The 23315-nt window shown below is 36.2% G+C and overlaps 1 protein-coding gene across 1 annotated transcript in view; it reads right to left on the reverse strand.

Moving 5' to 3' along the window:
- LOC140161646 (uncharacterized) overlaps positions 1 to 17692 on the reverse strand; it is a 39788-nt gene extending 22096 nt beyond the window's left edge. The window contains 11 exon segments of the mRNA XM_072184946.1: positions 402 to 490; positions 492 to 553; positions 1231 to 1488; positions 2263 to 2448; positions 3141 to 3228; positions 9347 to 9436; positions 11742 to 11774; positions 11777 to 11838; positions 12962 to 13119; positions 14826 to 15013; positions 17082 to 17692. Of these exon segments, the coding sequence (XP_072041047.1) occupies positions 402 to 490; positions 492 to 553; positions 1231 to 1488; positions 2263 to 2448; positions 3141 to 3228; positions 9347 to 9436; positions 11742 to 11774; positions 11777 to 11838; positions 12962 to 13119; positions 14826 to 14905 (1106 nt within the window). The 5' untranslated portion in view covers positions 14906 to 15013; positions 17082 to 17692.
- Positions 17693 to 23315: the final 5623 nt, after the last annotated feature.

Genomic DNA, 23315 nt, shown 5'->3' on the forward strand with positions numbered 1-23315 from the left:
TCAATTACTAAGTTTTAAGCGGATTCTCCGTCGGACAAGTTTAGAATTGTCAAGCTTTCGTCAGGAGTAGCTCTTGACTTCTTCAGGACAAAGTTCCCAAGCATGAGACATGTAGGCTGCCTTTGCCTACCGATGGCTCTGAAAAGAGCTGTTCAATGAATACTGCCCTTTGTTAATGTGAACAGATCTGAGTTTGAGGGTTGTAATATCAATGTTAGGATTGCTCCTTGTTTTGGTCTTCAAAGATCAATTTTCCTCTAGAATTTCTATGTTTTCTATTGAATTTTGTCATAATGTACTGTATCTTCTATAGTGCCCTGGCGACTTTATGCTCATTTTGTGGGAGCAGGTCACATATTTCTGGAATAGGAGTAGATGAAAATGGTGGTCTCTCCACTTACCTCTGTATGACAGAGTGCTCAGCTAGCATGAATTCTGGTTTGCCTGTGTGTGGATTTCTACACACACGAGTGTTAGTAATCACACACACACGTAACATTGTTATAAATCTTGAATCTGTATAACAGAGAAGAACTGGAACCTTTCTCCTTAGCTGAAATGTACAAACAGACAGACAAACGTGATGAAAACCTGCATTATTATGATTTGGCATATGTGCAATGAAATTATTGTGCAATGCAATTATATGTGCAACGTAATTATTGTACAATTATTGTGCATCTTCAGGTAAAGAGTTGCGTAGTGGGCTATTCTAGTTGAAATCCACACCCCCTATGAAAGGCACATTATGGGTATATATAGATTTCAAATGGAGTCACCCATTCAGGTAACCCCATTTGAATTGTATTCCATAGGGGTGTATGGATTTCAAATGGAACAGCCCATTGTTATTCTGACAAAACATTCTTTTCTCTTTCTCTCCTTCTACCTCCTTCTTTTCATCTCTTTTCATACCTGATCATACTGCAAATGTGACAAAACTTCAATCCTCCTTTCTTTCCTCCCTCCAAAACTCATACCCTCCCTCACTCTCCTGCTTCCAACCATCCCTTCAAGTTTCCATCCATCCCCTCCTGTTCCCAATCATCCCTTATTACCTTCAAGCTGTTGCTACAAGCTGTTGTCTATTGTTACTTCCCTCCCTCCCTCCCTCACTCTCCACCATCTTCCTGCTTCCAACCATCCTTTCTTTACATTCTTCAAAACAAGATTCCTTCACAATCTCCCTCCCCTCCCTCTCCTGCTTCCAATCATCCCTCCCTTCCTTACCTTCTTCAAGATGTTGCTGCAGCTGTTGTCTATCGTTACTATGACAAAACTTGTAGATCATCTGACCCACCATGTCTTCTTTGGTATAATACGGGGGCTTCACATGTGAGAAATCCACCATGAGGATCTGGGCATTGAGATCCAGCTGAGTGGTGAACTGCTCTAAATCTGCTGTGTTTGGTGTAGATGTTGACATCATGGCACTCTTTTCTTCCATTGATGCTCGTCGTGCAATGCAGAATAGGTGGGAGGGCACATCTACAAAATAGTGTGATGATATCATGTGAATACAAGTTTTATACACTGGAACTTTGGTATCTTTTACTAGTTATGATGCTCGTCGTGCAATGCAGAATAGGTGGGAGGGCACATCTACAAAATGGTGTGATTATAACATGTGAATACAAGTTTTATAATACTTGAACATTGGTATCTTTTACTAGTTATTCATGATGGTATACTCAACAGGGAGAATTTCCTATTCAGAAATAGATTCAAATTTGAGGCACGGCTTTCCACATCTTAAATGCCTGCTACATCGTACGGGACAGTTTAACTTTGACTCCCTCCTCAACTTTTCACTCGAATGAAAAAAAAAACTGTCTCAAAAATGTATTTCCTCACCCTTAAGTTTGTTTGGCTTATAGAAGGCGAAAATTATTTAGCTTTTGTTATTGTGTGCGCCCCAACTATCGCTCTCGTAGATTCACATACGCGTGCGTTAGTCACGAACTAAACAGCGCACAACTAGCGTAAGCACTGTGCCCAACTGCATACATACCATTCTATATCAATACACAGTGTTATGAGTCTTATTTTTCCCGCTTTAATGTTAACTTTCTTCTAAAATGTAATCAATCTTGACTCAGCTTTCAATTCCCATACCACCAAACAAACCCTTCAACACTTCACTCCCATCAGAAGGTGATACAGTGTTGTTAACAATATTAAAGCATCCCCATGATTTCATTTCCTCCTCTCCACACACCCCCCCCCACAAAATCTCTACCTCCATCATACAAGTTTCCTTACCTCCTTTAGAGGAACTTGAGGATTCGTTATCTTTTTCTGGTGCTGGTTTCAAGATGGCAGAACAGTTCATATTCTCATAGATCTGTTCCTGTAAGCTATCTTCTTGTTCTATTTTGACCAGCATTCGGCAGTTGAAGGATCTGTTACGGCTACTCTGGGTGTTGGGGTCCGGAGGCCACATTCCAGCTGCAAAAAGGTCATTACATAATGTGAAATGGACCAAGTTGTAAGAAAAGCTTTTATGTTCAAAATGAGACTCACACTTTTTTCTGTACATTTACCTTTTTTTTTGCACTTTGCAAATACAGGTAAATTGAAAGTTATTCTCGGCCAAGCTGGAGCATATGCATTGCATCCATGTAGTACACTAAGCGTGTATGCAATGTAAGGTGTGTATATGCTTTCTTCTGTACCTCGCTATCTGCGCGTGTGTTCATAATGTTCGAGCTTGGCCAAGAATTACTTAATTTAATTGTAGTTACCAAACTTAACTTATAACCACTTGTGATCAAAAGATACAACTCAACTTTGACTGAAAACTTAATACTCTACTTGTGACTCCTCATAATCTTGGGAACTTTGGGTCATGCCTATGGATGAATTTAAACAAAACTATTGACATGGGTTTCATGAGTCATCCTATTTTCAAGAAATGGTTCGAACCTTGTCTATACAATTTTTCACCCTGATGTGGTAGTGATATCAACGTGTTGAAGCAGCTGATTTGCATCTTTAAGAGCGTGCGTGTGTAAGTGATGCTAGTGACTTTGAAGCTGCACCCAATGAAATGTGCACTGAAGTCAGTCTGCCACATCAGGGTGCAAAATGCAATGGGTACATCTTAACCAGGTTTAAAATATAACTAAACTGGTTCTTACCTGATGCAGCTGGCATCAAACAATTTAGAAATGGTTTGTGGTCTCCCACATGGATAAAATTGTAGATGCTGGACCCTACCAGTTCCTCCTGTGTGTGAGAAAAGAAAGCAAAACAATAATGAAAAACTTATTTTCGACTGAACGTTGGAAAGGCCTGATGCCACTGCCCCTTTTACTTTACACAGGTATCAATGTGAAAGATGAGGACAATGTCATTGTTGGGTAGGAAAAACCTCCTATGTATTACTGGCCCCTGAACATGTTTAAAGCAAAACATGTAACATCCTGTTTTAAACATGTTCAAGGGCCACATAGGAGGTTTTTCCTTAATCTTCTACACAGGGAGTGTGAATTTCAAATGGAGCTACCTGAATGGATGACTCCATTTGATATCTACACCCCCTGTGTGGGAGTCAAGCCGTCCATAGGGGGTCTATGAATTTCAACTGGAATGGTTCTATGTTCATGTTGTCTGCTTGATCAGTTGCAATAATGTTAAAGTGGTAATTTTCGCATGCGTAAATTTTCGAGCTTTGCTGATTTTGAACTACTTTCTTGTTATTAAATTCACAATTTTAAGCTTTTGTATAGACCTATCCATAAAATGATCATATTCATGTGTTTTATTTTTCACAGTAGCTGCATTGATCGTGAAAATTGACCCCTCACGAAAATTTCCCCCTATAGAGTCCCCCAATCTCATTCCACTTGATCACCTCACACATACACTTTAATTACATTGCCATGACATTGGCCATGTTGTCTGCACCATGTGATTCCAGCGGGATATTTTATCGTCATTAATTCTTCGCTATTTTAAGGTTCTGCTCTGAATAATTTGTGTGTTTCTTATATTTGTAATATCAAATAGCTACCTACACATAAAAGCATATGGGTCAAAAATATTTAAGCAGGGTTTTATATGCAACGTCCTGAAATTAATCAAATAAAAATTGAAAATAAAAACCTAGTGAAAATTTCCCTGTCATGATCAGCCATGTGTGATTTCATGACCATGACAGGCCCACTCACTAGAATCCACAACATGCTCATCTATCAGGGTGTAGTTCTTTAACCCCAATACATTTGTATTTTAATTGAATGACCTTTGAAAATTTTGGTACAAAAACTCATACTCTGTAACTTTTAGTCAAATTTTACCCTATTATTGTTTAATTGAGGTTATTGAACTATGGCATTGGGATGAGGCCATTGTGGTGCATAGTGACTGTAAACTGGGGGAGTTTCAAGTGCATTTATTTTCACACCTATCCTGGTTTTAATTACTTGATCAGTTTCAATATGCTTCATCTATTTCACTTTATTACAGGCGCATCCACACTGGAGCCATAAACTCAGGGTTAGAACCCTTGAATGTTCACTCAGGGCCTCAGGCACTTCTTGGTGTAATAGACTTGTCATGACCACACAGGGCCGCTCCCACATCCCCACAAATTTGTAGAAATTGACAAAAATCTGCAAATATGCAATATCGAGCAAAAAAAAAGTGTTTTTATGCTTGTTTGGTCTAATATGGTCTAAATTTTGGGAAGAAAAAAGGTCAACTTTTACAAAATCCGTAACCCACCCATGGCCATTCCGCTTGCTACCGCCCTGCTGCTCAGAGTTCAAAACCTTGGCGGTTCATACTTGTGTGAACGTGGCTTACATCAGGAGCATCACACATGAGCTTATATTGCATTGCCCACAACATTGGCCATGTTGTCTGTGTGTCCAATGTACCATGCTGCACATCAGCAATGTCTGACTCGCTAACCTTGACAGGCTCACTGTAAAGGGGGGACATTTTTAGGATTATATATTTTCATGCCTTTGGCAGTTTACAACAGAACTACAAAATTAAAAGTCCTTGAAATATTTATGATCCATATGTTTTAACAAGTAGCTCTTTGAAATCACACATACAAATCGAGAACAAAAATTGTATGAACTGTAAAAATCACAGAAAATATACCGCTTAAATATCACGCTTTAGCTTCTACTGTCTGTGCTATAGGCCTAAAGTATTCATGAACAATATATTGCATGAATTCCCGAGGCAATATTCCAGACAACATTGCTGTATAAATATTCAAGTTAAAAGTTGAGCAAAATAATTGCAACATTACATATTCATGAGCACATTCAGCCACTTCCAACTGATGGTATTAATTTTTGAAAATACAAAAAAATGGTACGAAAAGGTGGAGTTTTTAGGAGCTTGTTTGTGCGATAGAAGGAAAACTTTTTCATGGTAAGCATTTAAAATTTCCAACCAAATATGCAAGCTAAGAAGGGCCACACCTGCTGCGTATTTTATTAATATTTCTGTTATTTTTTACTTTAAAATAAAAATTACTGATGCCTCTACCTCAAGGGCCATTAACTGAATTGCCCTAATGCACTTGGCTATTCCATGTGAAAGTCATACACCCCCTATGGAAGACATTACCTTAAATTTCCCACACAGGGAGTGTGAATTTCAAATGGGGCTACCTGAATGGGTGACTCCATTTGAAATATACACCCCCTGTGTGGAAGATTAACTCTCTCCATGCGGGTGTCGACTGCAGACGACAAGTTTTAACAAATTTTTAAAATTCAAAAATTTCAGAATTGTAAATTTTCATGACCATATTTGGAATCAGCATTAAAAATGCATTAAAATGAGTACAAACAAGCCTAGTATTGGTTCAGTTAAGATTGCTCTGATATTTGGAGAAAATGTCTCCAAACTTGGACTCTTTATGTTGAAGCCTATGGCCAGCACGCAGCGCATTAAGTTCATGTCTTCCATAGGGGGTGTATGGATTTTATCTGGAATAGCACATTTGATCAATATTCTGTAGACAGACATACTGGAATATAATAAACACATGACCTTGACAGGCCTATGGTATCATGCAATATCCCAACCAATTATATCCTGGCTGTGTAACTATTTAATTTTGTGGGTACTTAATTTCGCGAATAGCCACCAAACAACCAGTATTTTCACGGGTACTTATTTTCCTGCACCCAGAAATTCAATGTTTCGTAATTGATAACCTGGTCAAATCACAGACTCAAAATAATTTCATAGGTATTCAAAGTTAGCGAATTTGAGCTCCTTGTGAAAAGTTGCATATCTGTAGAAATCATTGGTCTATGGCCATGACATTGGCAGTGTCTGGTTCATGTATTTCAATGTTACACAAGCTAGTATTATCAGCTTAGGCCTGGCAAAGTCGATTTTGAGTTTCCCGTCGCCCGCCCGCACTTCATTTTTGGGCCCGCACTTGAATTCATTATTGCGATTTTGAAAAATAAAAATAAAATCTTATCATTTTTGCAAAAGAACCCGATGAAATCCGTGCATTTTTAGTGGAAAAATCAAATTCAAAACATCGATTTCGCTACTGGCAGTAAACTCATTGCGGCCGGTTGATTGGCATCTGATAGTGATAGCCTAGATCCTGTAGGCCCGGTTCGCAACGCTTTGTAAATATGTTGACGTCGCTGTCCTTTTCCACGTGCGTATCATCTACTGGACTGCCAGATTAATGCTGTCATGCAGATCAATGATTCTACAGTGCTGTTCGCGAAATCGCACAATGAATAGTGATGTTTGTGCGAATTTAAAAAAAATATATTGATTCTGTTATTTTTGGATTTCTTTTCATATATATCAATCATATATTTTAAAATAGTACTTGGTATCGTTTTACATTAATTTGATTGTACAAAAATGGCAAAATTTATATATTTCAACTCTGCTCTATTGTGACACTGTTGCACGAAATATGCGGTCGAACAAAAATATTTTTTTCAGGAATGGCTGCTCGGCTCTGGCGAACCGAACACATCAAATGCCAATTGTTCAATTAAATTAAGTACATTTTCGACCTAATATTCCATCTCCAGTCGCTCACGATATATGGTTTCATTTCTGTGTCAGTTTTGGTCCAAAACATGGTCAGAAACAGGTGCAAAAACATGCATAAACTCGGCCAATTTCTAGCAAATTTTTGTACTTCCGGGTCCGGCGCTAAAACACGTGGTGCCACAATAATACAAAAAAATTATCATTTCGATTTTGCCTTTAAAATTGCTTTTACACAACGTAACAATAATATTAATAAAGGAAATGTGGATTATTTATGATGAAATAAAGTTAAAACATTAAAAACTGGATATTTTCAGGTTGTGATAAATAAGTAAATAAACATTAACCTCATGTTGTCAGGCCACCACGCCCACGCCTGTAATACACAAAACAAAGTGTGATTTCATCAACCGGGTCGCCGGCTGGGACTGGCTGGGATTTCCCCATCGAACCATCGTTACGGAAAGCATACACAAAGTGCAAGATTTCCTGACGTTGTATTTACAAATATTGCAGAATTTACTTCAATTCTTAGCAGGTTGGTCAAAATTTTGGGGCTTTTATTATTAAAAAATATTGATAAGAATTAAGAATTGAAATTTCTAATTTTCATCTTCAACTAATGATTAAATTTCGGAGTTTTGTCTGCGTCCACATACAACAAATGCATGGGATATGGACGCAGATCGATCTGCCTTCATGTTCAATTGGGAGCACAAATTGAGCTCCTCGGTTCTACCAGGAGTGTAATTTTAAGTGCTCAAAGTTGCGCTCCTGAACAATTCCAGGAGAGCAATTAATTGAGCTCCAATGATTTCTTTAAACGAAGGACTGAATTGGTATCAATTTTGACCTTGCAGCCTCTTTGCAAGTTTATATCTTTGGTTAAACATCCTTTGAGTGAGTGAGCGGTAAATAACAACAGCTAACAACATGTTTTACAGTCGCATTTTGTCATATAATGAAAGTCACGAAAATAATGAATAATGAATAATGAAAAAGTTACCTCACTTGTTTTCAAAAATTATGTGACGGAAACTCAAAATCGATTGTTCGGGGCCTTATTTAGCAAGGTTGGTGGGCGGGTAACAGATTATCTAGAGTCTAGGAACTCCTATACCTCTAGTCCAGGATCTCGTTCAGGGCTCTTTGGTCAGAGGTGCCACTTTTCCGTATACGCAAATTCCTTGTTTTTGTACAATGTTCTCAAAATTTCTGGGTTTTTTTTAAAAACAATTTTGAGAAAGAAAATTTTTTAAATTTTATAATATTGATTTAAAAAAAAATAATCCTAGCACCATATATCTGCTTTGACATGATATGATATTCAGGAGGAACCTTCCAAGATTACACTTGTATACCCTTGATTATAGTGTATGCAAAATATGAACTTTGCTTTGATTATGGGTTAGCATTATACCATTTTTGGTTTTCCATTTTCTCAGTGTCATCTCTATAATTGATGCACACCTTGCCATATACCGTATCTTTGATAACCAATTTACATAGCAAGTGCATAAAACACAAACATGCCAAACTGTGAAGATATATATGATTTTCTCAAAACTTATAAACCAATCATTTCCTGAGGATAGTTCCTTTTCAGTGAAATGAATATCACACTGTGTTAAAAGGTGCCACAATTTACGGTAACAAAAATCTTTTGAAACAAGCGGTACTTAAAATCATTCTTTCTGGTTCCTAAACATAACTATACATGGATTCCAAAGATCTTTGATGTTTTTCAGTAAATTTTGTCCGAATACAGTTGTACAATTTGGTTCGAGCTATGATTATGCAAAGAGCGAATGGCTTTTGCTGGCATCACGTGAGATGACTTGTGTAGTACGTTACTTCCCAGTTATGGGCACATTTCACACATAGAGGGTAGGATATGGGATGTAAATATAGTCAGTAAGTATCCAATCAAAACACAAGCAACTACTGGATAAAAAGTCACAGTGGCCTTGGGTATGGCTATTACATTGTTTCATGCCATCCAAGGCAATTACACTATAACCAAACAAATTGAAGGATATAATAATATCAAGACAGAGTTTTGTTGATGGTAAAGTCCCTCTATTTGCCAATTATCCAGCACATTGTGTCTTCATAAGTGTCATTGTCTTTTTCAAGGATTTTCTTACCCCTTGATTGATCACTGTGTAAAGTTCATGGACGAAAGAGATAACAGACCGCGTATAAGCATCACCCGATAATGAGGGCCGATTGTTCCATGACATGCGACAGGCAAAACTACTACGCACATACCGCATATTTTTGCAGTCATTCGCGTAAACACGAAGACACGCAAAGCTCTATCGCAATGCTTTATGTTTACCTTTTTGAAATTAATGTACGTCTGCACGTTCTCTGTTACAAACTCAATCTCGCCTTGGTTGTTGACGACAAACAGAAACCCATCCAATGTCTGAAATAAAACAAAGGTAATCATTTCATTAAAATCAATCAATCAATCAATCAATCAAGCAATTAATCAAGCAAACAATCAAGTAATCAATCAAGCAATCATTTCAGGTTTGATCAAAATATTTGTCTGAAACACAACAAACAAAAAGGCATTATGATTATTAACTATAATCAATCAATCAATCGCTTCAGTTCTGATCATGAAATCAGTCATTCGATCATGAAATCAGGCTGTGAGTATTATATTCAACCTAATTATAAGCACTACCAAAAATACACGCAGCATCCTTGCAAATTGTTCCCAAATGAAATTGGATGGAGCGCCCTCTTTCACTGAACTAGCACTAATCAAATTGGTCAAAATCAAAATGATGAAACAGTCCTGGTTTGAGTTTCAATATCTCCACACTGTAGTACAATGTTTAAATTCTGCTTTGACAAAAACTCTTCCCTTTCTGAAAAAACCTACAGCATATTCACCAATACAAGTATTTGTTTATTTTGATAAGTTTGGTCTGAATAAATATCAACACGCAACCCACGTATTATCCAAAATATATAATTGTTGCTCAAAAATTGGTTTATTCACTTTCTGTTAGAAAAAGGTGCAAAAAAAATTAAATTTTCACTGGCAGAGATGCCATACAGTTTCACTCAAAAAACCTGAAACTGGTGAGAACAACCTGAAAAAGCATGTGAATGCAAAAGCCCCAAAACAGGCTGAAAATAAATAAATATACGGGAATTTGGACTCACAAAAAACCGGAATTCAGGCTAAAACCTGACAAGTGGCATCTCTACTGGGCCAAAATCATGACCTAACTAAGACCTCTTGAATAAATACTGCTGATAACAAATTGATTAGTTTAACATCTATTACATCCAATGCTTCAGATTGTCATTATCATCTCGGTATCAGTATTCGTATGAAACATTGAAATGAAACCAGGATATGATTATATCAATTGCTTGGTTTCTCATAACTCATCTAAAAATACACCAGTTTTATGAACTGGGGAAAAATAAAAGCTTTCCATAAAGTCCAATGCTACATGGTGGGAAATCCATCTAGATTTTGCTCTTACAGATCATTTACTCTTTTAAAGCTTTGCTAATATCATCTCTTTTTTAAGGATCTATGTATAAACCTTGAAAGCATGATTTAAAAGGTTTTTAAACACATTACTTCTACATGGCTTTGGTTCAATCATAGAAATGTCAAATTAAGTAACATTAAGACAGCCATGAAATAGAGTGCTTTTGTAATTCTCTCAATCATCTAAATATAGAGTCGAATCACAGTAGGTAGATCCATAAGGATAAAGGTGGGAAAGGGCTGATATAAATCTAAGTCTGCTCATGTCACTTTTAAATTGCTTTGTTTATCATCAGGAATTATAAGGAATCTCACAATTTTTGCTTGATCCTAGAATAAGGTGATAATATTAACTCTATCTATGAGTGTTCGAAATAAAGACTTCACAAAAAGTGACACAGCCATTGTAAATACGCCTACAGCTTCAGGTCTATTAACCAGGATCAATCCCTGCAGAGTCCTGACTTTTTCTCTCTCAAAATTTGTATGTGTCAGCTTGCTCGAGCCCCAAACATGTCATTTAAATCATAATTTCTCGGGCTTGCATTGTTTATTTCTGATCCTCGCATATTAATTAGTGTCTTGCATTGTCTTACGCCCTTCATTATTACACAATATTTTAACATAGAAAGATGGATGGCAATTTGATGCCCCATTTGTCCAATGTTGTTCAATATTTTAAACATAGCAGTAGTGTTTTAAAGAATAATACCAGAATTTAAAAGTTGCAGTTATTTGTATTTGAATACAGCCCAAAAATTATGACCGGTCTTACATGGCACAATGCTTGCGTGATAACCATTCATTGTGGTGAACTGCAACTTTTAAATTTGGGTATTTTTCTTTAAAACATTACTGTGTTGTTAATATTGAACAACATTTGATGATTGAGGTATCAAAATTTGCGTAAATAAACATTTCTGAAGCCATAAGCGTATTTACAATGCCTGTGTTACTTTTTGTGAAGACTTTATACTCACAATCTGATGGATTGCGAGTATAAAGTCTGTTGTATGTGTTAGCATGTTAGATATGGACAGTCTATAGTTAACTTGTTATCCAGCATTATGCTGAAATATTTTTTTCCAACAAGGGATGGAATCATAACTCGACCGGTGGTTGACCGCCCAGATGCCTTTGTTTAACAATAGAAACCGGACGGAACTGGCGGTCAACCTCTGGTCCAGTTTTGATTTGTATAAAAACTTACCTCAAGCAGGACATTTCCGAGGGAATCCGAGCAAGCATACTACCAGGTTTGGATGAGGACACATGGCTATGCTGTACTTCACTGCCATGCTCTGCTTCTGTATGGGAAAGAAACAAATTACTTGAAATTGTTACTATTGAAACAATTTGATAGGTTTTATGTTCATGAAGTTTGCTGATGAAGTTTGAGTCAGGACACGGTGGGTCAGTGGTTACGGCCTTGGACTCATAATCTGAGAGCTTGCTCGACGTGCATGGGTTCGAGTCCCCGTCCCACCACCATGTTACGCCCTTGAGCAAGGATAAATGTAAAGCACTTTGAGGCTGTTTAAGGCTTAAGGCGCTATATAAATATCTTCATTTATTTATTTTTTTCCTTCACCTTGCTGCACACTTGTGATCAGTCAATTGATCAGGTTGGTCTCTAGCCGTGTAACATCAAGAAATAAACAAGCTCAGTGTTAAGTCTAATTTTAAATTATTCTCATCTTAAATTACCAGATACGTATGAATATGCAATTCTATATTTTTAACCATCTTAATTCTGCCAAGGGTTCAAATCCAGGACCTCACGTTTTATATGCATTAATCACTTAGCCACTGAAATTTTACCTATAAGGTCACTTAAACTTATTTCATCCCTGCCCATATAGCTATAATATTTTTCACACTGATGTGGCATTAAGGTAGTTGTGTTGCGTGCGCATGCGGCATCTTTAAGCGTGTGCGTGCTAAAGCCAGCGCTTTGAGTTAGCTACTTGAAGCTGTGCCTAATGAAATGTGCACTGATGTCACTGCCACATCAGGGTGGAAAATGGTATTTGGCCTAAATGCAAGGAATAAATTGCCATCCTCCTAGAAATGTAAAGCCAAGATTCTGGGTTCCATTCATGGCCGAGGAATCACTTATTATTTGAGATGGCGATTGAACTTAATGCTGTCGATCAGACAGACCTCTCTTTTTGTTTTTGGCTATAGGAAAGGAAAGAAGGAACAAAAAAGAGAGCAGTTGAACCAAGAAGTTTCTTGGCACCCCAAACCTTACATCCCTTCCATTTAAAGCAAAAGATCGCAAACCGGTAAACCACGGCTGTTTCGCAGGCCCTGTTAACGAAACCATGTGTATACGACTTAGGGTGATTGCATCATGGCATCATGTGGGATGCATGTAGTGGTTTTCCTTGTAAGGTTTCTTGTATAAAATAGGGCTTATCACTTTACCTTGCTGTTGTTTAATTCTTTTGAATTGGTTGATAGTCTCTTGCAGGCGTGCACACTTGTCTGGTTTCATGTTGAGTGATTCTGGGTTACTCAGGCTAGCTGTAATCAACTCAGCCAATTCTTCTATGTAGGATGACTCCTGGTCTCGTCGTTTAGATCTGAAAATTGTATTCGAAATGGATGGAAATAAAATTACATATTGTAGCGGCATTACATCTCAACCGATAAATGTGTGACCAGGGTTCAATCTACGCCGAGTCCTGATTTTTTCTCTCTCTTAATTTGTTGTGTTAGTTTGCCCAAGCTTATAAATGCTTGGTGTGCTGGCCCATATGCTTCAACATAAAAAGTTCAAATTTTGAAATATTTTCTCAAAATATCAAAATATCAAGATATAAATATAATATACATCATTATATTAAGAGCTATCTCAAAAACCACTGAATGTTTGCAGGGTTCGAATTAGGCTGTATCACATAGCAGTTTGCTCCTTATTTTGAAGTAACTGCTACCCAATTTTGCATTTGTATAGCACTTTTAATAGTGCTTTAGTATATGGAAGTATCTGATTTATAATATGATGAATTAGCCAAAAACTACAATGCAAAAAATGCGGATTCCAATTTATATGGGCGTGGAGAGAGTCTTTTTAAATTATAAATGCTTGGGTTTGCATTTCGATCTTCGCATTACGCATTGTCTTACGTCTTGCCAGGGTGAAGTATATATGCCTCCTCATTCTTTTTTATTTGAAATAGATATGATTTCAAAGATTTTCGCAAGAAAAAGCTCAAAAGTAACTTGTAAGTTGTATTTTTTTTACAAAACATTGATTGTTTCAACTGGATGTTATTCACCTCATTGTTTCATGTAGTTTTTCTTTAGTTTGGCAAAATATGAGACCTGTTTACCGAATTGTAACATCTGGACTTCAAGGAAGAACAGATGATTGTGTTTTGAGAGTCCCAGGTTACAGAAGAAATAAAACAAACTTGTAAAATTGCCCCTTGCTATGAAATAAATGGGCAGAGTGCAAAGCCATACGTAGCTAGCTACATTGAAACAAAAACGCATGACGTGTGCAACTCTGGATTGGCAATTTACTTGGAAATGAACATTAACAGTAATTCCCACTTTGGTTACAAATATCCAGCAACAGTAAGGTGTCCCATAAAAAGGACACATGATGAAAATGAACCACTTTTTGTGATGGTATGTGTACAACAAAACAATGTCAATTTTTTATTGTAGGCCTACAGTGAAAATAAATCAGTATCAGATCTTGACTCGTGCTGATTAAAATAGAGGAAGATGGTCATTAGAGAAGAACATGTTTTTGGTGAAAGCGTTTCTGCAAGCTCTGTATCTTCTGTCATCAACTTAGTAAAATTAATGATATTAACAATCTGTTGCATTTTTTATTTATAAGCCTTTTTTTAATTTGTTCAGTTGAAATCGCTGAGCACTGTGTTTACTGTAAGAATATTGCACATTTCTGATTGAACTCTTGAAGTTATATGCTTAAAACTGAACAAGCTTTATTCTCTGCATCTGCCATGCTATGGTTGGGCCAACTCGATTGCGCCGCCAAATGCACGGTGGCTGTGATGGCAGTAATGAACTTTGTGTTGCATCATGTCACATGAACAGTTTAACTTGCTCATGAATGCAGGCTAAGTACGAAAACTCTATGGACATAATGAACATGTGTCATGTGTAAAAAAAAATTAATGCTCAACTCCAAGCGGTTTTGGAGATATGGCTTGTTGAAATTTGACCCAGACCCCGCCTTTTTTGCTCGTTGAATTAGTCATGTTTTGGGACACTCATATTTTGTCTTTAAAAAAGGTTGAACAACACTTACCCAGGACCTTTCTCGGAACGCTTGCGTTTGCGAGGAGCGCCCCCGCTGTTCATGGGTCCGCCGCCGCCTGAAGAACTCATGTTGATGACGGACGGGGTGGTGGTGTAGATGATATGATACGGTTGGAGACTACATCAAGACGGAACGTTTGGGTACATTTAAAGGAAGCAACTGCCGTAATAGCTGGTCTGTGATTGCAAAGAGACAGAAATAAAAACATTTGGTAAGATGAAGGCATTCAGTTTCTAGGGGTGTCAACGGCAATGTTTAAAACTGACTGCAAATAGAATCAGTTTAGGTAAATTACTAAATGTTTAAATGTTTTTGTGTTACTTTTTTGTTGTCAAAAACAAACTAATGGAGTTCCATAACAAGTCTACAATTGCTAAATGTTGAACCATTTTAAAACAATTTAAAATTATAAAGAGAAGTACACACAAAATTTGACAGTAAATTACATTGTAGCTGCAAATTATAGAGAGAGTAACAAGGCCAATTCTATTTTTATCATGTCAAAATGGAGTTCTTCAATTTTCAAATTTTTCATTCTTTCAAATGCCATTCAAATATTAATTTTGTCAAAAGGGGGCAAGCAGTTTGGTACCTTTTCACAAAAAATATGATTTGAATAGGCCTACATACATATGCATGATGGTCCACTCAATAACGATCAGCGACTAATACACACATTGATATTAATTATAGGCGCCGGAATGAAATACATTTTGTAGCAATTTTTTTTGGTTCAACTGGAAAATAATAGAGGACAGAGTGAAAACTAACATTTTGAGGAAAACAAAATAACCATTCCTTTAGAAATTGCACACTGGTGCTGCATTTAAATGTCTGTAGAAACTTTTTTTATCTATTTATAGCTTTAAATCCCTGAAACGAATCACTTTAGTGTAAATTAGTCTGCTAAATCTACTGAACATTGATTTGTTTGGCCTTCAACACTATGGACCACAATGGCCTCATCCCAATGGCATAGTTCAATAATCTCAATTAAACAATCATAGTGCAAAATTTGACCTCAAGTTGCAGAGTATGAGTTTTAGTACCCAAATTTTCAAAGGTCATCCAATGAATGTACAAATGTATTGGGGTTTAAGAACTGTTCCCTGATAGATGAGCATGTTGTGGATCCTAGTGCAAGCTGTATAAAAATACCTGTAATAATACATCAGTGCATAGGGCCTATTTGACAAAGTGTGCAATGCTTCAGAACATCTACAAGGCACCAAGTACAATGCATAAAGTTTTGTATGACACAACTGTACAAATCGTCACCGACAACGACACAGCGGTACAATTCTAAAATCCAACACTTGATGCCAATTTACTAGACTTACAATTAATGTAAAACCTACAATTATTGTAGGCCATTGCCTAACTTGCTGTGTGACTCAGCATGGAAATTGCATAATTTTTACATGGCCAAATAGTGGCAAGAATTTGTAAACAATGTTGAATCAACAAATATATGCACACTGTGGTTTATTCTTCATTTTTTTCAGACACATACATTTTTTTTTTGCGATTTTGAAGTTGATGTAATTTGTGATGTGTTTTTATCTCACGGAATATGCGACTTCCATGCTTCGGGTTTTGATTGGCGATTGATTCAGTCATGAAAAGCTTATGATGAACATCTAACGCCCCATTCCCTTAAAACTGGAGAGTAGCATGACGTGACCTGATGTGACCCAGTTCATGGAATTTGCTGCAAAATAATATGTTGTTACGAGGGGGCACCGCCATATTGGATTTGAACCCAGTAACGAAAGGGAAGTGAGTCATACTTTGCGATTTTCATCCCGGTTTTAAGCTTTTTTTACTACAAATTACATGCAGGGCATTTATTGTAGAATATTGGTACACAGCAATCAAGGCTAATATTGCCCTAAAATCATGATTTAATTTGTTGATGGCTCTATGCTCTTGTCATGCATGTAAACATGTATGTTTACACAGTACATTTATCAGATACATTTGCTATCATATTTACATTACATTACAGTTGGGCTGCTGTAACACAATTGCACAACAAATGCACTTGAAAGTCAAAATACTATTTAAACATGTCCTATTTACAAAATGGTTTTGCTATGCTTACAAACCACTATATAATAACTACATATCATGTAGGCCTTACATAAACTGTATAATGTCAAACGTAACCTTTGCACAACCAGTTCCAAACTACTCCATACCTAATTTCCCACCAATTTGAACTCATAGTTATCACTAACTTACCATAAACAAATGAAGCAGTACATTTTAAAAGGTTTTTATAGTTCCTATTCAGTATACAGGAAGACCCATTCCACGGCTACTCAAAATTGTTTAACTGCGTGTACATGTACACACCATAACACACCACAACAGCCAAGTGCAACTACATACTGGAGTTAACACATATACACACAATATGGCTCGACAGAGTAGAACTTGGCCCAGCAGTGCAATCAGCCAGCTAGCTAGCACAAGCCCTGTGATACGCAATTCACCCACACGCACAAGAGCTTACAGTCAGGTCAACCTACTGACAAACAAATGTCACCTCCACGCACTAAAATAAATTCACAATCCATACAACAGTATAAATCCAAGACAGGATTGTATAATAATAATTCCAGTTTTGCAGTAAAATTCCTATAATAGTACGTCCAGCGTCCGATTTTGTGGCGTGTAAAATCCTATGTGCGCACAACACAGTATACACGTCCTGTGAAATGCTAACCGGGCTTCCTATATATCTCCGATTTTGTTCCCCTCAACGCAGCAGCAGCAGCGCTCACTCACACACAGAGCTGAGGCATAAATAAATGCATGACCTTGTACACTGTGTTGTATGTGTGCAGCATACACTGCACACTATTCACTGTGTAGGTACCACACAGTGTTGCTGGTTGCATTTTCTCTGACTGATTTGCACTCATACATGAAATGCTGACATGTATTGCACAAAAGGCAAAACCTTGGTACCTATGGAAGAACAAGGGCAAGTCCATCCGCAGATCCCCATGTACTTTGTCCAGTGCTCATTATGCATCATAGTTTCAATGCTTGAGTGGTTTTCTAGGACCTTAGAACAGGCATGGAGCTAGTGGAGCCTTGGATTGCAAAGGGCAAATCACCTTTATTTAGGAACCAAAATAAACCCAGTCCTGACATTATAAAGTGTGTGTAGAGTTCACTAACTTAGTACAATTTTGTCTACCAGCTTCATAGCAAATCTGAACAAAATATTGTAAGAATTTTAGATTTTTGTTTCACAAATTCCTTGCAACAACATTGCAAACCGAGAGTGACATGCAATTTAATGACCTCAAATCTGGACTAGCATTTTATTTGAGCATACATCTATTATCACATAAGGCCAAGTAAAATAAAATACAAGTTTCTCGTCCCCGCCCGCCTCCTTTTTGGCCGCCGCCTCCTTTTATTTACTATTTACTATTAAAAATTTTTTTTTAAATAAAAATAAAAAAAAATCGATTTTTTTTATTTTTTTATTTTATTTTTTTTAAAGTTATTAACTGTTTTTCCTACCCTTGCACAAACTCTGATCCACCCCAAACCTTACTACATGTATACAAGCCCAACTAGCCAAACACCCTTGCCCCAACCCCCAAAAGAGAATTAAGGGTGAAATTGATTTCACCCCAAAATCAGACCTATATTTAGCTTTTAAACTTAGTAAATGCATGAATATATTTAGCCTCATCTCATCAAAATGGCATTTTTTAGGGCCAATTATAGGAAGGAGAATCCTTTCACATAATTTTGGATATTATAAAAAAAATTTAAAATTCTAAAAATACCCAAAAAATACATTCAAGTGCAAAAGCTTTTTTCTTCTGGGTAAGAATTCTTTTCTTACATGCAACAGCTTTTTTTCTTGCATGTTAGAAATTTGATAAATAGGCCCATGCATGCATTTTGTATATGATGACCTATTTATCAAATTTCTAACCTGCAATAAAAAAAAAGCTGTTGCATGTACGAAAAAAATTCTTACCCAGAATAAAAAAGCTTTTGCACTCGAATGTATTTTTTTGGTATTTTTAGAATTTTAGAAAAAAATTTAAATTTCTAAAATTATGTAAAAGGTTTCTCTTTTATTTTGTTAGCAATAAACATAATAATTTCAATGAAATGAGGCAAAAGTAATTAAAACGTTAACACATTCATGCATTTTAAAACATTAAATACAGATCCGATTTTCAGGTGGAATCAATTTCTCCCCTAATTCCCTTTTGGGGGTAAGGGCAAGGGTTTTGGATTAGGTTAAAGGTTAGTTGGGCTTGGGTTGGTGTATATGTAGTAAGATTTGGGGGTGGGTTAGAGTTTGTGTAAGGGTAGGGTAAACATTTTACAAAAAAATTAAAATTAAAAAAAAAAGGTATCGGTTTCGGTATAAACCAGGAAATTCAGTATATCGAATATGCCTATTGTCAAGCAAATGTACATTTTCACTGTTTCTGAATTTTGAAACATGCTTAGCAAGTGGACTAAAAATGATACAAATCATCTGTTTTGTCATACATTGCATCAGTATTCTCAAATAGCACAATATTGGTGATTAAATATACATTGAACAGCCATATTTAACATGGCGGCCATCTTGGAAAAAATAGCAAAAAATAAAAATAGTAAATAGTAAAGCCCTGCCTCCTCCTTTTTTGAAAAAGTCCGGACGAGAAACTTGTTTCTTTTTTTACTTGGCCTAACTGATTTTTATATTGTCAGCCTGCTACACTAAATGCCTAAGTCATTCTTATCTTACATGTTTGAGTAATAAACCCATAATTCATCAAATTTCCAGCCGCATTTTCATTAACTTGTGGAATACATGTCTTTTGATGTATTCCACAATGAAAAATGCGGCTGGAAATTTGATGAATTATGGGTTTATTACTCAGAAAATCAAAATTGCAAATAAGAAACATGTAAAAATGACTTAGGCATTTAGCGTAGCAGGCTGACGATGTCAAAATGTATCAACAAGTGTACTGAACTGGGCCCCAGGATAGGGCCTACACTTGCACCAACAGGCTCCAAAGTCTTCAACATTACACTTAGTTTTAATGCAAAAACCTTTTTTGAAAGTAAAAATGTACTATGTATTGGGCTCTTAGCATTCCATAAATAATAATTGGTACTTGTACATTGTATAGGCCCCTACCCTTTCCCCAAATAACTTGCAGCCCAAAATCTAATCTTCAAATCAGTTTCACTGTAAAAATAAATTTTGCAAATGTTTTCCAAAAATGATTTTCACAGGCATGAGAATGACTTTTTTGAAAACTATCTGAAAAAAGTGTGTGAATTCAGCCTAAAAGGCCCAAAACAGTTTTAAAAAATCAAATTAATAAGAATGCGTAAATTTGGACAACACAACTGCCTGAATTCAGGCAAAAGCCTGACATTTCTCATGCCAGTTTACACATCTAAATGACACCATATATTTTTCACATGCCAAAAACACTCATGATGATCAAAAGCTAACTGTTATTTCTTGCAGTAATAAATAGACACAGGATGAGTCAGATTTTATGCAAGGACTAAATTAATTAAATTCCCAGTCAGGACTTACACGCAGCTATCCCAATTAGCTCATCCTCTGTAAAACCTGGCCAATTGTACAGTCACATCAATAAAAATAATAGTTCAAAGTGCACATTTTCACAGAGCAATTTTTGAAAATTGTGCCCCACAAACGGGTTTGGCCAGGAACCAATAAAAATCCCTTTAAAATGGAAGTGCAGGCAGCCAAACATGCCCATCAGGAGATGCTATGGCAGGGGCCCCAAAAAGACTTCAGCCTGAAGTGCTTTATTACACAGTAAATTTAAGAGTTTTTATAACAAACTCAAGATCACCAACCAAAATATTAGTGATGGCTGAAATGTCTCGTGCAGTATGAATTGGATAAAATGTTATTGTCTTATATTTAGAAATATGTCTTGGTAATACTCGGCTCAAGAAGTATTAGCAAGCTAACACACGCATCAACAATAATTATAGGCACTGTAATGAAAGAGAGATTTTCTTTGTTTTAAATTTGTTCAGCTCAACAAGGGTGCATTCCCGTTATGCGATCAAAAAGACAAATAAAAATCCATTCTTTATGGAAATTGCACATTATTGCTTTAACACAAAAAAAGCTTACTTTTAGGAAAACAAGTATTTGCTGTGAAAATAAATGAACTGTTTCACTGAGTCTTAATTAGCAATGCCAGGTTAGAAATTGATGTGATTTTAAAACAAATCGGAGCAATTTGTAGAAATGAAAACACATGTGGGAATGAGTAAGAGCCTAATTAGCAATGGCCTGACTCAGTGTGTGTAAGGTGGAACATCAGGCATTTTGACAATGCTATAAGGCCAAAAAAAAAAAAGGTTCGTCTCAAAGCTGACGCGCGCGTTTGTAAAATCCCACGATTTGACAAAAAACAAATGCGGAATTTTTTTTTATTTCAAAAATTTTTATTTTTTTATTTTTTTCCAGAAAAAATCGGCGAAAATCAGACTTTTTTCTCAAAATACCAAAAAAAAAAAAAAAAAAAAAAAAAATCGCATTTCGCATTTGTTTTTAAATTTCTCGTCAGCTTTGAGACAAACCTTTTTTTTTTTTTGGCCTAAGCATATTTTAATTAGAGTACAATATTTAATCAATGTGCCTTTTGAGGGAAGCTAGACAATATGAAACATTAGAACACATTAATTAGAAACAATGCAATTGACGCGATTCCAAATACAGCGCGCCACCAACGACGGCAGTGAAAATGGGCATTTCCCGTGTCTGGGGTCGACATCCTTTTTCATCAACCATAGCTGACCATGTTTGTGATTATTACTCTAAAAACACAATGTTTTATAGTACTTTTTGAAAAAAAATTCTGTGTTGAAGTGAAATATTGCAGTTTGATATTCACAGATGTCCTTTTCTAAAACCCGCAAACTTGATGTTGATACTAGGTGTTTCCTTTTTGTTATACATTTTCTAAAACCGCCCTTTTTTGTTTTTAAACTTTACGATGCTTTTCAGCCCGATACGCGCGAGCCTATAGTCAATGCGAAGTAGGCCTAGGCCTGTCCTTTTTAATGGAGAACGATAGGTTTTATTTTGGTTATTAGAATAAATTGTTTTAATTCTTTCTGAATTTATTGTTTGTTCAATACGATAATAATATAACACCAGCATACTTAAGAACATCCATACTATAGGTGTTGCGTTTTTGTAATCGGCCTACATTTTCTAAAAATGGGGTTTTTTTGCACGATATGCATAGCGACCCGCCAAGCAAGGGATAGGCCTCACAGCAAAAGAAATTCAAGTAAATTTTAAAAAGATTCTTAATGTCTCATTACTTATTATATGCATCACATTGGTTTGCCGTTTTTGTTATTATTGTAATTGTTTGATTTATCCTTATTTTATTTTAGCCTAAATTTGTATTTTTAATTATAGGCCTATTAGGCTACTATCAAACATTAACGTTGGTTGGAATGAGTTTCTTTTTAGACATATTATCGGTCGGCACAACAAAAAAAAAAAAAAAAATTCAAATAAATATTCAATTGGACAATTTTAAACACCTAGGCCTAGGCATATACATGTTTTTTTTAAAGAAAAAGAAAATGAGAAAGATTAAAATCTTTCCCATTTTCTTTTTCTTTCTCGTGAAATTATAAGTCAACACTGTGAAAAGAACTGAACTGTAGTGTAGCCCAACCTTTACGGCATTGTGGACTTTGGCCAAATTGGAAAGGTTTAAATTGAGGGTCGACATTTCTTGCATATTAAATAATGGATCAGGCCCATGGATCAAGGACTCAACCTAAAGTAAAGAGGTCAAATCTGGTGATGGACGCATTGTTTAGGTTAGGCCTGCTTCATTTGAGACTGAAGGGGCGAACCGGGACACCCCCCCCCCCACACACACACCGATTTACGGTGAAGGATATACTGTACAATAAGGGACAATTTGCAGTTGATGTTTTTGACAAAAACAAGATAACTTAATATGCTTAACAATGTAGTTTGGAGGCCATTATAGGCCTAAATGAAAATGAAAACGTGCCTATTCATACAGAAGGGTAGGCTTATTGAGGGGGCTGAGCCCCCAGCCCCCGGTATAAGCCTATGTAATTTTGTTGACAGAATTGCACCACGAGAGTTTATTTTAAAAATTAACAGGTTTATTAATTTTGTTTAGTGCAAGTATATATTTTCTCCCGACATTATACATTGGGGCCAAAGTGTTTTGTTTATAGGGCTATATAGAAGGAAATGGCTTTTAAATTTACGACCTTTCGTGATCATACAGTAGGCCTACATCATGCTACAAAGAGCGTTTCAAAATGTCACACGAAAAATGCTTTAAAACAATTAATTCATATCTATTAAAGTTTGTAAAAAGGTTATAAATGTAAAACATCTATAATAGGCCTAGGAAAAAAATAATAAAAATAAAAATA

This window comes from Amphiura filiformis, chromosome 10, assembly GCF_039555335.1.
Source record: "Amphiura filiformis chromosome 10, Afil_fr2py, whole genome shotgun sequence".
In the NCBI taxonomy this organism is placed as follows: Eukaryota; Metazoa; Echinodermata; class Ophiuroidea; order Amphilepidida; family Amphiuridae; genus Amphiura; species Amphiura filiformis.